General features: G+C 41.2%; 1 protein-coding gene across 2 annotated transcripts in view; it reads right to left on the bottom strand.

Moving 5' to 3' along the window:
- The window catches only part of DRG2 (developmentally regulated GTP binding protein 2), a 39,191-nt gene that overhangs the window by 14,411 nt on the left and 8,216 nt on the right, over positions 1-16,564 (bottom strand). For both annotated transcript variants that reach the window (XM_068127260.2, XM_078785435.1), the window contains exons 7-10: positions 15,720-15,792; positions 15,543-15,633; positions 11,495-11,592; positions 10,685-10,761 (exon numbers count right to left, since the gene is read on the bottom strand). In XM_068127260.2, coding sequence (XP_067983361.2) covers positions 10,685-10,761; positions 11,495-11,592; positions 15,543-15,633; positions 15,720-15,792 — 339 coding nt within the window. The remainder of the gene's footprint in view (positions 1-10,684; positions 10,762-11,494; positions 11,593-15,542; positions 15,634-15,719; positions 15,793-16,564) is intronic.

Genomic DNA, 16,564 nt, shown 5'->3' with positions numbered 1-16,564 from the left:
CTGCCTGCGGTGAGTGAGTGAAAGGCCCTCGGAGTTGACTACATCGCAGGAGATTCCAATGATTCTGAAAGCTTTGGCCTCAACAGCGTGAAGCCGAGCAAGGTGTGAGGCAGGAGCACCAGCCCAGAGGGGGGAACAGTATTCCATTGAGCTGTGGATGAAAGCCTTGTATGTGGTGAGAAGCTCAGGTGTGCCAAGGAAGGACTTCGCACGACGGAGGATGCCCAGTCGGCGACTGGCTTTGGAGGCCAGCTTGGAAATGTGGCTTTCCCAAGAAAGATCATGGCAGATAGTGAGACCCAAAAGCTTGAGTGACAGAACTTCTTGGAGAGGATTGTTGAAGATGGGAGGGTTGTCCAGTCGGTCCTTTCGGAGAGACATTGTAAGAGTGTGAGATTTGTCAGGATTGAAAGACATGTTCCACTTGTTTGACCAGTCTGATTTTGTCCAGGTCTGCAGAGAGTGAGGAGGCTGCAGACTGCCGATCTGAGGGGATGAGGAATGGAGCGGCAGATAGTGGAGTCATCAGTAAAGAGATAGAGAGGATTTTCCAGAGAGTCGGAGAGATCATTGATGAAGACCAGAAATAGCACAGGGCCCAGAACACTACCTTGGGGAACTCCAGCCAGAACAGGAAGGGAAGATGAGAGAAATCCATTCAGGGCCACACGTTGCCTACGACCAGAGAGGAAATCCGCAAGCCATGAGTGGAGATTTCCCTGAATACCATAGGAGGTGAGTTTGGTGAGCAGAGCTGGGTGCCAGACCGTATCGAAGGCACGTGATATGTCAAGTGAGACAGCTCTGATTTCCTGTTTGGCATTGAGGACCTCCATCCATTGTTGAGACAGCAGAAGCAACATGTCCAGAGTAGAATGACCTGGTCTGAATCCAAATTGATGATCAGAGATCAAGCCATTGGAGAAGAGGAAGGATTTGATATCTGAAGCAATGATGGATTCCATGACTTTGCTGATAATTGGGAGCAGGCTGATTGGTCTGTAGTTGCAAGGATCTGTTTTTGCACCTTTTTTGTGTGAAGCGGTAATGTTTGCTGATTTCCAAGATGCTGGCAGATGACCTTGAGCAAAAGAGAGGGTGAAAAGAACAGAGAGGGTGAGATAGAGCGGCAGAGCAGGATTTTAGGACCCGAGGGCTGATGCCATCTGGTCCAGTTGCAGAATCAGAGTCGAGGTTTGATAAAAACCTCTCCACCTTGTCAGGAGAGAAGGACACAGAGTCCAGGAGCAGTTGGGTTCGACTGGGAAAGGTGGGAACAGAGAGAGATGGGTTTGGGACACAAGATTTTGAGGCAAACACAGAGTTGAGGCATTCGGCTTTGTCACGTGCGGTGTCAACTGTGTAGCCATTTGAGGTAAGGGAGGGGATGGAGGGGGAACAAACACCAGAAACGGATTTGACCAGATGCCACCAGGATTTGCAGGAAGGAGACAGGTTTGAGAGTTCAATCTTGAGTGTGGAGAGATAGTGCTTCCTGGCACTCCTGAGGGTAGAAACACACTTGTTTCGAGCTTGGTGGAAGGAACTGAGATTGCCTTCAGTTGGATTTGCCTTCCAAGACGCAAAGGCAAGTTGTTTCAGGGCAACTGCCTCAGGATGATATTAAACCTGAGGAAGGAGTCATTTTAGCGAATGAGTTACACAAACCCATGATCACAAAGTTTAAACGAAGGAAGGTTTATTCCAAAGGTGTAGATTACATCTGGTCTGCTGATTTAATTGAACTAAATAATGATAAAGGGTACAAATATGCTTCAACCATTATTTATTGATTTGAGAAGTAGATTTGCCTGGGTTGTTCCCCTGAAAAACAAGACAGGTAATACTCTGATGTTAGCCTTCCAACAGATATTTAATAAAAGTAAAAGGAAACCAAAGAAGCTGTGGACCGTTGAGGGGACAGGGTCCTACAACAGCATATTTATGAGATTTCTTAAAGAGAATGGCATTACATTATACAGTACATTTATTGAAGGAAAAGCAGTTGTTATTGAACGTTTTAATCGTACTTTGAAAGAGAGGCTGTATAAAAAAATTCACAAAAGTCGGCTCTCAACAATGGGTATCGGAAATTCAGGATATTGTTGATAATTATAACAATGCGGTACATTCATCTACTAAAGGAAAACCAGCACAAACAGTTACAAAATTAGAATATGAAAAGAATGTTAATTTGAAAAAACCAAAGTTCAATGTTGGTGGTGATGTAAGAATATACAGGTGGAAAAGTCATTTTGAGAAGGGTTATACAAAGAGATGGACTAATAAACTTTTTAAAATCGTTGAGGTAACTGATACAGTACCTTGGACTTATAAGTTATATGATTTACATGAAGAAGAAATCTTAGGGTCATTTTATTCACAAGAGTTACAAAAGACAAAACTTAGCAAATAAATTATTTTAAAAATTGATCTTTAATATAAAGAAACATTGCGTTATTAAAATAAGTAATGCTTTTTTACGCCCGATCAAAACATTCAAACAAGTTTAAAGCCCTGCTTGAATCGTTATATAATAACATGAATAGCGTTTGTTTCACGATAACTACCGAAGGTTTACATCTTGAAACGTATACGACGCAAAACATACTGATCAAAGTTATATTACCCCGCGATTGCTTCGAGGAATATTATTACAACCATACGGATATGCTTCACATTGGACTTGGATTACACATCAAAGTTTTTCAAATGTATCAAACGTAAAGCAGAGCTCGTTTTTAAAATGGAAACACCCCTTGAATTTATCGTTGATGTAAAGTCGTTGGTCGATAATTCTAGTACGTGGCCGGGAATTAATATAGAATCTGTCCAAAATATAATTCCCGTAAATATTCAAACGTATCAAACGGCTCCAACCCCCATTTCGCCATCAGGTTTTAATTCGCTTTGTCAATCATTTAAAACGCCAACCATCAAAATAAAATGTAGAAATAATACTCTTTCTTTTATTTTTGAGATGGCACATATGGTAAAAAAGATTGTTTCTTTCACTATTTCAGAAACAGAAATAGAGGGGGATGAGGAGTGGCTAACTAATAAATTAGATTATCACGGTTATTTTAAATCAGAACAATTTACGTGTATTGGGGAACTTGGCTCTATTTCGAATAATCCTATTGCAATACACACAGAAATGAATGAGAATAATATCCCCAAACCATTATTTTTATGTTGTAATAGCATTATAGGCACTGTAAAAATGTTTATTGACCCGATTGAAGATAAATAATATTTTTTTATATTAAAATGGCAAGAAAACTACTTCAGGAGAATTTAAATTTTGTATTCAAGGATACTTGCAAGAAAAGGGAGTAAAATTTTTAATTCCTTATGAATTGGAACATAAACAGGGAAAGTTTGTAATCAAGGCTTGGCCATATACAGATATTGTAAAACCTACAACGAGAGATCTGCTTAAAATATTAAATAAAAATGAACTTCTCAAAGTTATGAAATATAAAAGTCTTTTCGAAGATGTGAACAAATCCTATTGGTACCCTATTGCGAGAAAAATAATTATAAATACAAGATTAGCTCAAAATCCAGATGAATATATGTATAATGTACTCTGGGGAGATGCCCTAAGGGTAAAAAGGGAGGAGGAAGAGGGAGAAGGAGGAAAAGGAGAAAAAGGAGAAGGAAGAGAGGGATAAGGAGGAGCAGGAAGAAAAGGACAGGGAGGAATGGAAGACGATGAAGGAGGACTTGGAGAAAATGAAGGAGGACTTGGAGAAGATAAAGGAGGAAACAAGAGTAGCAGGGGTAACAGAGGAAGAGGAGGAAGTAGAGGCAACAAAGGAAGGGGTAGCAAAAGTATGGGCTGAGGCAGTTAAAGCAAGAGCAGGAGCAGAGGCAGCAAAGGAAAAATGGGAAGCAATAAGAGCAAGGAGAGCAAGGGAAATAAGGGAAGCAAAAGCAAGGGAAGAGGAGAAGAGGGAAGCAGAAGCAAGGGAAGAGGAGAAGAGGGTAGCAGAAGCAAGGGAAGAGGAGAAGAGGGTAGCACGGCAAACAAAGGAAGAGGAGGAAGTAGAGACAACAATAGAAGAGGTGGTAAGGGTAGCAAGGGATGAGGAGTGAATACATAGAATTGGTAAAAACTAATTTGAAATTATTTAATTTCAAATTAAACAACCATTTATGTTTTTGAAATATACATGAGATTAATACTATGACAGGTAATACCATTCCATCTCCCCACCACCAAATCTGATTGTATTCCCTGACTTTGTATAGTTATACGATTGTCTTGACTCTTTGTCATACAAACCATCGCTATGCTACCATATGATTTTTTACTTCCTAACTCATGCATTAGTTGGCTACTAATTGTGTTTCCACATACCGCATTATGGTCACCAAGGGGGTAATAGTCTTCTTTACGGGACCAAATAAAATCTTGTAGGTCTTCCAAGTTTATTGAAAAGAACCAATTATACCCTAACTCAGGCATATCATACCCCCATTTATCAATTACCATATTAATAATATCCCCCTCTTTATAAAGTTTGATTGTAAGTGGTACGTTAAATTTAATATGAAAAGGGGTATTAGCAAAAAAAAAAACTTAGCAAAAACGGGAAAATAATGTAAATTGCACAGTTATATTGTAAAAAAAGGCCTTCTTCAAGGAACAAGTAATGGGTTAACAACTTACAGCTGTTCTGCAGCAATGTAAGTAAATTAAGCCTTGAAAGTTGATGCAAACAATTCCTACAGGTATCCCAACCTCTGCTGATTACTTGATTACAAAACTCCCTGTCTGTATAAAAGCAGTATTGGAACAGACTGTTACTACACCCTCTGAAGCATTACTTGGACAATATTGCACTGCAGGAAGTGGTATATTGGAAACTGGAGGAAACTCTGAAAGGAAGAGGTCTGGCAGACCCAAAGCCACAACAGAATCAGAAGACAAGTTTCTGAGAGTCAACAGCTTGCGTGATAGGTGGCTCACAGGACAACAGCTTCAAGCACAGCTTAACACTGGTCGAAGTAAGCAAGTCTCAGTTTAAACTGTGAAGAGAAGACTTCGAGCTGCAGATTTGACAGGTCGAGTGGCAGTAAGAAAGCCATTGCTAAGATGGCAAAATAAGAAAAAGAGGCTTGCCTGGGCCATGAAGCACCGCCAGTGGACTTCTGAAGACTGGAAGAAGGTCTTATGGACCAATGGATTAAAATTTGAAATCTTTGGTTCATCACGCAGGGTTTTTGTACACCGTCGAGTAGGCGAAAGGATGGTTCCTCAGTGTGTGACACCAATTGTCAAACATGGAGGAGGAAACCGTGATGGTCTGGGGCTCTTTTGCTGAATCCAGTCGGCGACTTGCACAGAGTGACTGGCACCCTGAACCAAAAGGGCTACCACAGCATTTTGCAGCGCCATGCAATACCTTCTGGTATACGCCTAATTGGTCAGGGGTTCATCCTACAGCAAGATAATGACCCTAAACACACCTCCAGGCTATGTCAAAACCACCTTCAAAGAAAAGAACAAGACGATAGGCTTCAAATCATGGAATGGCCAGCACAGTCTCCAGACTTAAACCCCATCGAGCTGGTTTGGGATGAACTGGACAGAAGGGTGAAAGCAAAGCAACCTACAAGTGCAACACATTTGTGGGAACTGCTGCAGCAGTGTTGGGAAGAGCTTCCCGAACAATATTTGATTTTCATTGTCGAAAGAATGCCACGAGTGTGTTTGGCAGTTATATCTGCAAAAGGTGGCTACTTTACCAAGTCAAAAATTAATTAAATTTTGTTAAACAAAATGATTCTATGATTTCTTTTTTTTATCTCCAATTGTTTATTTGTTCTATGCTTAATTTCAGAGTACATTGAGACATTAAACTGCGTAAATATCAATAAAAACTGGAAAAATTGAGGTGTTGTAAAACTTTTGACTGGTAGTGTGTGTGTGTGTATATACATATATATACATATATATACATATACATATATATATATACATATATACATATACATATATATACATACATATATATATATATATATATACATATACATATATATACATACATATATATATATATATATATATACATATACATATATATACATACATATATATATATATACATATACATATATATACATACATATATATACATATATACATATACATATATACACATACATATATATACATATACATATACATATACAGTGGTACCTCGGCTTACGAGTGCCCCAACGTACGAGTTTTTCGGGATACGAGCCGTCGCTCGGGCGGTTTGTTGCTTTGGGATACGAGCCGAGATCCGATGTACGAGCTCAAAAAATTTATTTTTTTGAATTTTCCGGTTGTGGCTTCCGGTTCCGGTCACGTGGTTATCTTGCCGTGAAAGCATCTCTGCTTGGATATAAAACACGCAATCGTCGAAATACATTAGCGAGGAATCTCCTTGCTCCAGCCGGTGACGTCATCGGCGGGGATCCCCGCCTCCAGAGTGGCTGGTCACGTGACCGCCAAAGCGTGTCGCGCGTGCGGGTATAATGAGCTACACCTGTGGATCACGTGACCACGGAAGCACGCCTCGCTTGAGAGGCATGGCTTTCGGTTTGCGTTTTGCTTTATAAGGCGCGATAAATGGGCTTTTGAGTGTTAGCGGTTCATGGCGTTGACGGTTCATGGCGTTGACGGTCAAAAACCCATTACATCAATTTTACCAGGCACTGTACAGTAAGTACAGTGGACACCAAATGCACGGTGGAAGGCTAGAAGTAGAAGATCGTCCAAGACAAGTGAGAATAAGCCATACTTTGGAGATGACGTCATTCGCTGGTCCGATAACCAAAGATGTGGTATAAAAAACCAGGTGAGCTAACAATGCAGCAATGAAGGAATTCGGCCAAGGCACCGGCACACAACGACCTACCTACATCGAAAGACTCAATGCCAATGGTGACAGAAGCCAAGACGGCCGGCTTAAACACCGCCGAAAGACCACGGTGTACCAACTTACGATGCAGAACATCTTGCACTTAATATGATGACAACAGGTGCCATCCTCTGACGTACCATTACAGGTACAGGTACAGTACACGTGAGCACAGAGCAAAAGTTCACTGAAACCGAGATTAAGAAAAAAGAAAAAACACCTCGTGGTCCGTGCTCGATATCCGAGTTTCAATCTTTTCAAACACATGATGCTCTCGGTCACGGTATCTCCTGCGAGCTGCTTCTCCTTCAACCACACAAACAACAACTTCTCCATATCTTCATGGATAGAGGTCCAGTTTATTTCTTTACATTCTCTTGTATTATGTACAGTATATACGAGGTCGTGCTTGTTTATACATTATTTGTTATTTATAAAGTACATTTTTGTTATTTAAAAGCACCTAACAAAAAAAATTGGTGTTTTTTTTTTGAGGCTGGAACGGATTAATAGCATTTCAATGCATTTGAATGGGAAAATTTGCTTTGACTTACGAGCGATTTGGCTTACGAGCTCCGTCACGGAACGGATTAAACTCGTAAGCCGAGGTACCACTGTATACACATACATATATATATACATATATACATATACATATATACATATATATACATATACATATATATACATATACATATATATACATATACATATATATATATATATATATTGTTGCGGATATGGGATTTGGCCTCCATCCATATCCGCTTGTAAATATTCCCCTATTTCCCCAATACTTCCCAACTATCCCCAATCCCCCATTCCCTAGTCCCATTTTCTGTAAACAACACTCTGTAGAACCGACCTTCCCCTATTTCCCCCATTAAATGTCGCACCCAGGTTCACCGCATCTCACGTAGACAACTATAGGACATCTTGCTAGTTATTCTTAGTCTATGTCAGTTAAGGACTCGTTTCCATTAATTCTGACTCTTCGTTGCACCAGAATGTGATTGTATGGCACCGTTAGAAAGTTTAGGACCTCCCAATACCTCCCCGCAGCTCTTCCTCATGGTACAACAACAACAACAACAACAGCGGCGGCGGCGCGGGGAGTGTGCGTCCTCACTCCGGCTTGGTTAGCCGCCATTGAACATGTGCTCCGACGGGGTTACCACGCAGGGGCTCGCTGTCAGCTCCTCGTCAAGGGCGGAGCCCGGTAACCCCCCGCACCCAATGGAGGCGGCGGACCGATTCCATCTGGGGCGGAGCTAACGAGCCGAGGGCGTGTCACTCCCCGCTGGACATGCGCAGGAAGAGGGAGGTGACGTGAGATGCGCCCCCAGCTTGGAGAGAGAAGTCGCCACCTCCGAGCGCTGAAATACCTCCCCGCATCTCTGGACCGGACCGTGCTGTATCCTGTCCCTGAGCCAAGGTGCACCTTGAGCTATCGACTGCCTGTCCTTCCCCGCCATCAATCCCTGTGTAAGTCAGTCTTGTCCCGTTTGTCTGTGGTCTGTCGGGGATAGATAAGACTGTGTCTAAGTGCCCATCTTGCTGTGCTTTACCTCTTACCGTGTAATCTACCCGTTTCTGCATCACCAATTATATCCTCCTCCGGAGGTCTTGAGAACTGTACCTTTGTGTCGTTGCATTAATCCCAGCCGTTGTGTCCTTTCCTTCATTGATTTAGCATAGCGCGATTTGGCCAACGTTCGAGTGGAATCGGGCGGGATAGGGTTCTAATCGGGGAGTACCTGTGCGGACGCGGTAATACCAAACCGCTCGGTAAACTAACATCTAAAACCGCGTCTGTAACAATATATATACACATATTGTCACGTCGTTGGCGATCAAGATCACCATTGACATAGCCGAGTCTTAGTCCCGAGGCGGCAGCCGTAAACGGCGGTGATTGTGAGTGCGAGATGGAAGGATGCGAGGCGTTTACCTGAACGGAATACAGGGTTTATTCCGAAACCACAAAACACGCAAACACGAATGGAAATGCAACAAATATGAGTTTAATGAAAATAACCCAAAGAATAAAATTAATGCTGAGGTGAACTAATTCCTAACTGAGGTACCTCCACATACAGACTCAAAAACAGACAAGGTGAATGATGAAATAAAATAAAATCCTTTTAATGGGGCACTTAGCTTTGGTGTCAAGTGGCCCTTTTTGAGGAGTGGTGGTGACGAGGATCAGAGCCTCCCGCTTGATGAGTACACAAGATGGCGCCGAAGGCGCCAAGGGTCGTGAGGCAAGTCGTCGAGACAGCCCTCATTCGTGTCCGTCTGCCGTCCGGGGGAAGCATGTGGGGTGAAGCACAACGTGGACCCCAGCCCACCACGAGCCCATCAGTCGCGAAAACCTCCCTTGACTGGCACCGACGATGCCAAGAGCTCCTTGCTCTGCAAGAACGCGCCCAACTGGTCAGCAAACGAACGTTCCCGATCAGCACAAAAATGGCGCCCTTCTTCACAGTGCACAAAAACCGGCAGAGAGGCGCACTCTTCTTCTTCACATCACTCATGTCCGCCAATCAGGGCATTCAGGACATGGCTTGACGGCTCTCCACCCCTCCACCCACGCCCAATCACACCACTCCGTAGGTGTGGCCTTTTTCCTTATTAGGTCCATTGGGCAGGGCTTAGTCCGATCGGCTCTGCTTCGGTTCTGTCGGCGGTGGTTGTTGTTGTTTAAAAGAGGTTTTCATGGCCGGCCTCGTCAGCAAAACGTAAAAGCAAAATTATAGGAGAAATCACGTACTGGGGAAATTAGTCAATCCCTACACTAATTAACACTGCTTCTCTCCTCGTGTGAAGACACAAACAATCTTAAGCTACAGTTTCCCTACTTAAGTACATTGACATTTCTCCTCCATATCCACAGTCAGCTCCATCCTATACAGTTCTACCTTTACTATGGGATCCTTTTACCTACCCCCCACAAACATATATCTCACACACACACACACACACACACACACACACACACACACACACACACACACACACACACACACACACACACACACACACACACACACACACACACACACACACACACACACACACACACACACACACACACACACACACACGCATACACACACACACACACACACACACACACACACACACACACACACACACACAATGAGTTGATTGACTAATAAGAAATATTCCAAGAGGCTGGGAATGACCTACAATGCCCACGATGGCAATTTATCCAAAGTGCTTAACGATCTCCGAGAGCTCACAGAATGGTTTGAGTTGTATGCTTTTGCAGCAAGCCATTGCAAACCAGTAAATGGACAGCCTTGAAGGCCTACACGATGTAGGCCAGGCATACCGCAGCTCAATCGTCACGTTTGTGCAACAGCTTCATCATGTTGCTTTAACCCAGACTACACCAATCTCTTTCCATAATGGAGCATTGCCTAATGCCCTTTTCAAAGCCATAGCAATAAACCAATAGGAATGCAGAACGTAGTTCCGGCTTTGTTCGCTTATGCCCAATGTGCCGAGTCGCAGCAGGACTTGCAGACATAAGGAACACCACACGATTGACCCAGAGCTACAAATGCATCAATTTTCATCTTTAAACAAAGCTGGACCAGCATGTTCGCAACATTTGCAATCAGCGAGATATGGAAAATTAGTTTTGAAATTACAACATTAAGGTACATTTCGAGGTTGTCAATTCCTCTATAAATTAAATTAACATTACAAGGCCAGATGAGGGAGTTACCAACCTAATAACGACACTACAGGGTTCACGAGCAAGTTTCTGCACCTCCTCCATATTGATCTGGTCTATCTTGTTGTAAACCTGTCGAGACAAATCAAATTCCAAAGAACATCAGACGTGCATAACACAAGTACACAGTAATCTAAATGGACATACACAGTATACAAGTGAAATGAATGATTCAATTAAATAAATCTTGGCTCAAGTCTATTCACCGTACTTGCCGATACACCTATGCCAACGTACTTTGTGGAACAAAAAAAAAATCAAGATTGCTTTTATCTGATTGCCAAATACAGCATGCAAGAAAGATGGGCGCCATCTTGTGTACTCATCAAGCAGGGGGGGGGGGGGGGCGGGAAGGTGAACAAGTATAAATAATAGAAACAAAAATAAATAAACAAAAGTCTAAAATGGCAAAGTATATATTATGTGAGTGAATGCATGTGTAAAATGAAAACATTTCACATACAAATGCAAAGATATTCAACGTCGCTATTTAACAATAATGGGCACTCAAACAGCTTTGTATTTCTAATAAAGATGTCAGAATAAAAATCTTTATAAAAAAATTTAAAAAAAGCTCAAACGTATTCGACCTTTACAAAAGAAGGAAATCTGTACCTGTGCAAAAATCTGGCATATTTGAAAATAAATAAATGTGAAAATTGATGCACAAAAAAGCAAGGAGCTTACAAGTAAAATACAATTTCAGAGAAACTTTGCCATATTCCATCCACTTTCCTAAACACCAGCAACTTGCAAGAAAAGGCTCCTGCGATTGACCTTGTGGCTGCAAGCAGCTTGCCCTTACGTAAATGCAGGGAAGGTAAACACGGTTCCCAACAATGACGTCTATGAAGTCATCAGTTGTACAGTCTTCACGCAATAATACCTCCGCATTGAAGATTTCTGAAGTGTCAGGTTAAGGAAGTCATGGGTGTCCAGTTACCGCTGTACCGAAAAGCAATGGTCCACGATCGCGCGGATAGATATAAAAAGCGAGCGAAAAGCCCTTTCACAGACTTTGATGGGAGAGCGCTGGTTGTACGAGACTTGTTGGAGGCGCGCGCGTTGTAAGAGGACTCTTTGGGAAATGCGCATTGAACAGGACTGAGAAGAAGAAGGGCGCGCTTGTTAAGAGGATTCATTTGTAATTCGTTTGCATCACACATTATGAGCACAATTACAGACAACACACGCTAAATGGGAAACACGTGGTTTGTGCCAATTATTTATAACCTTAATGCCCACAATAATTTCGGGGCAAAGGACGACAACGCACACAAATATATTAGGTCATTTAAACCGACATTCAAACCGTATTATGATACGACATTCAAACCTGTGCCAATTCTGTGTGACCGGGTTTGAGTGAGGGATGTTTACCTTTTGTCCAGGATATTTGTCCTTTTGTCCAGTATTCACCTTTTGGTCTGGCAACGTAAACGGGTGCATGCTTGCCCGAGTCCAGGATTATTGATACACTGGTAAGACGATCTCTCTTGAGGCTCAGGTCAGAGTATCCTGTATATTTTACATTTTTTCCATTGCAGTGACGTCAGATCATGCAAGGCCAGATGTATAATATACTTTTTCAAAAAATATTTTCCTTAAACAAATTTCCTTGTCAATCTAAAAATTGCCTCTCAATACGTCTAGTCGTGGCCAAAAATATTGGCTCCCTTGCACTTATTTTTTCAAATAACTCACAATTTTCTCAAAAAGAAGTTGAAATTGACAAAAGTATTTTGTCTCCACAATTCTTTATTTCACTGTTAATATTACAGAACCTTTGTTTTTGATTCAGAACTTAATATATCCTTTTAAATCAGAAAATAAAAAGAAATGGCGTGTGACAAAATTGACACCCAAGACTTAATATTTGGTAGCACAGCCTTTGGACAAAATAACTGCAGTCAAGCGCTTCCTATAGCCATGAATGAGATTCCTCCACCTCTTTACTGGAAGTTTGGCGCACTCTTCTTGTGCAAACTGCTCCAGTTCTCCCAGATTTGAAGGGTGTCTTCTCCAAACTGCTGTTTTCAGATCTCCCCACAGGTGTTCAATGGGATTTAGATCTGGACTCATTGCTGGCCACTTCAGAACAGTCCAGCGTTTTGTCTTGAACCATTGCTGGGTGCTTTTTGAAGTTTCTTTTGGGTCATTGTCTTGCTGCAAGACCCATGACCTTCGACGGAGAAACAGCTTTCTGACACTGGGTTGAACATTGCGCTCCAAAATGCCTTGGTAATCTCCTGATTTTATGATGCCATGCACACATTCAAGGTACCCAGTGCCAGAGGCAGCACAGCAACCCCAAAACATCACCGAACCTCCTCCATGTTTGACTGTAGGGAAGGTGTTATTTTCTTTGAAGGCTTCATTTTGTTTTCTGTAAACATAGACATGATGTGCTTTGCCAAAAAGCTCTAATTTGGTTTCAGCTGTCCTCAGAATATTCTCCCAGGAGTTTGGCTTGTTCAGGTGTGTTTTGGAAAACTCCAGTCGGACTTTCTTATGTCTCTCTCTCATCAGTGGGTTCCTCCTGGGTCTCTTTCCATAGAACCCCCTTTCATTGAGTTGGCGACAGATGGTAAGTTGAAACTGTCGTACCTTGTTTCTGAAGGTGAGCTTGAATCTGTTTGGCAGTGATTGAGGTGCTTTCTCTACCATTTGAACAATCCTTCGATGCAATCTTCAATCAAGTTTACTCTTGCGGCCACGTCCAGGAATGTTGGCTGCAGTGCAATGGCCTTAAACTTCCTGATAATATTGCGTACGGTTGACACAGTAACATCAAGGTCTCTGGAGATGGACTTGTAGCCTTGAGATTGTCCATGCTTGGCTACAATCTTGTGTCTGACCTCCTCAGACAATTCTCTGGTTTTCTCTTTTTTCTCCATGCTCATTGCGGTACACACAGTGACATAAAACAGCAGAATGACTCCTTTTCTCCATTCAAACTGGTTGAATGAGTGATTTTTATATTGCAGGCACCTGCAACTCACCACAGGTGAGTTCAATTCCAAAGTAAAGGAGAATCACCTGTTTGAAATCTAATTATTTCTAACAACCTCCAAAAGGTGCCAATAATATTGTCCGGGCCATTTTAGGATTTCTGTGTGGAATAAGCTAAGATTTAGTACTTTTTTCAGCTCTTTTTGTTTTGTTCTACTGCAAACCAAATAAATAAATATGTGGATACCAAAATATTTTTTAATTTCAACAATTTTCTGGAAGAAATGGTGCATTATTTGAAAAATGTGCAAGGGTGCCAATATTTTTGACCACGACTATAAACTGTCATGGCCAAAAATATTGGTACCCTTGCATTTTTTCAAATAACTCACAATTTCCTCCAAAAATAAGTTGAAATTTGACAAAACTATTTGGCCTCCACAATTCTTTAATTCACTGTTAATATTACAGAACCTTTGTTTATGATTCAGAACTTATCAAAATATTTTTTTCAACAAAGTTTTAATTTCAACCGTTTTCTGGAATAAATGGTGCATTATTTGAAAAAAGTGCAACGGTGCCAATATTTTTGGCCACGACTGTAGGGAGATCTGAAAACAGCAGTTGGGAGAAGGCACCCTTCAAATCTGGGAGAAGTGGAGCAGTTTGCACAAGAAGAGTGGGCCAAACTGCCAGTAGAGAGGTGTAGGAAGCTCATTCATGGCTATAGGAAGTGCTTGACTGCAGTTATTTTGTCCAAAGGCAAAAGGCTACCAACCAAAGGCTACCAACTATTAAGTCTCAGGTGTCAATAATTTTGTCAATGCCATTTATTTTTATTTTCTGATTTTAAAGGATATATTAAGTTCTGAATCATAAACAAAGGTTCTGTAATATTAACAGTGAGTTAAAGAATTGTGGAGACCAAATAATTTTGTCAAATATTTTTGGCCACGACACACTCCATTTTTTCATATATATATTTTATTTTATATATATATATACATATATATATATATATATATATATATATATATATATATATATATATATATATATATATATATATATATATATATATATAAATAAATAAAATGGAGAGTGTGTATGCTTCATCTACTCCGAGAAGAGGATTTAACCTTGGAAGCTGAAACTTTCAGGGATTAATGAGGGCACCCTGAAGTTATGCACAAGCAAGTTTCATTTGATTCCATCAAGTTTGAGGAAAATCTTGTTTTGCCCATTTTGGCATTTTCTTCCATTTGGAAGGATGCGGGTGCAATTGGAATTATCCGAGCTATATAACCATAATGTATTATATATGCACATGAGCAGTACGCATGTTTTTTCTTCATATATGTAATCCCGGGTTATTTTTTATTTTCTGGAATGAGGCATCGGTCCGTTGCCAATACACCGCCCAAATAAAGGGATGTGTGAGAAGAGTGTTGCACGCTTGGAACAAAATCTCCCATAGAGTGGGTATTGTGCTATGGTACTAATAATCATAAGGACATTAGCACGACCTCCCCCGGTGGCTCCAGTAGGAAGCGGGTGCTTCTGATATTTACAAAGTAGCAAAAACACAAAACGTAGTGGAACCATGGATGCTAATTTCTCAGCTACAACTGCCGTAACGAGCAAAACCCTGTGCATTGCCAGTACAAACATGAAGGTGCAACGGTCGCTTTGGGGAATTGGGCAATGGGCATAGAATAGTGCGCTCATTTAGAGTATTTAAAAACGATGTTCCCTAGCCAATTGAATGCCAGGGCATATTTTTAAAATACTGCTTTAAATGCAATGCAGACATTCTACATGTTCAGCACGTCTAAAGAACATGCCTAAGAGATGCTCATGTTGAGCATGATTAAATCATGCTCTTGTTCCATCAAGGATACTGTACTCATGCAGGATGAGCTGGCAGAGCTTTTCTGACAACATGGTGAGAGGCACCGTTGAGTTGAAGGCAATGCCACCTCCCTTTTTTTGCTGCAAAAAAGCAAAATGAAGATTACATACCAGAAATACTCAACTGTGCGATAAATAATTTCAATGTCAAGACAACATGCCGTTACCTTAAAGTAGATGTGTGGTTTGGGTTTGTTTAGCCGGATGCCAACAGATTCGAGCTCCTTCTCCAACAAGCCCCTGTGAATAACAGAACCCCCGGATGACGTTCAGTCATTTCATGATCACGCTGCACAACAACCACATACCTGCACATTTCCACACTTTTAGGCCCAACGTTGTCCCATAATTAAATTGTCGACTTTTGTGTGCCCAGTATAACTGACATGCACAAATATAGCTATTCTGGCATTAAATATACATTCCCTACATTTAAAAATAGCTTGTGGCAAAATATATGACAAATTAGTGTATGGTTGTGTGACAAAGTCAGGACACAGCCAAAAATTCCGTGTCTCAAACCTGGGTAACCAAAATCAATCGACCTTGGTTTTTATTATTATTATTGTTTTAATTATTTTTTCAAGCACTGAAGTGGGAAATGTTCACATTTTCCTGTTACTAACACATATTACTGTATTTACCAATAAAAACAATAATTAAAGGTGTTGGGTTACATCTCCAAGCACTCACAGCAGTGGCATGTGTGTCCTCAAAAGTTTTGTCACCGACATGACGAGGCGTGGATCACATTCTACAACATTAGTGTTTTCTTGGTTGTAGTTGTAACTAACTGCATGCAGCCTACGAGCTGTAGTGTGGTCTTTGCTGGGTGCAACAACAGCTCTGAGATTTTTTTTTTTTTTAAAGGTGAGAGAATACCCCTAAATTTATGTTTAATCACCACTGCATGTTTTAATTAGTTGTCAATTAAATGAAAAGTATCACTCGGCAACCTTCTGTGAGATGATTTTCGTATATTTGGCCCCAGAAGCGTGTCAATCACAGTTAT

This window comes from Myxine glutinosa, chromosome 10 (assembly GCF_964187855.1).
Source record: "Myxine glutinosa chromosome 10, kmMyxGlut1.1, whole genome shotgun sequence".
Lineage (NCBI taxonomy): Eukaryota > Metazoa > Chordata > Myxini > Myxiniformes > Myxinidae > Myxine > Myxine glutinosa.
The sequence above is the reverse complement of the archived record's forward strand: the minus strand, read 5'-3'. Positions and strand labels throughout refer to the sequence as shown.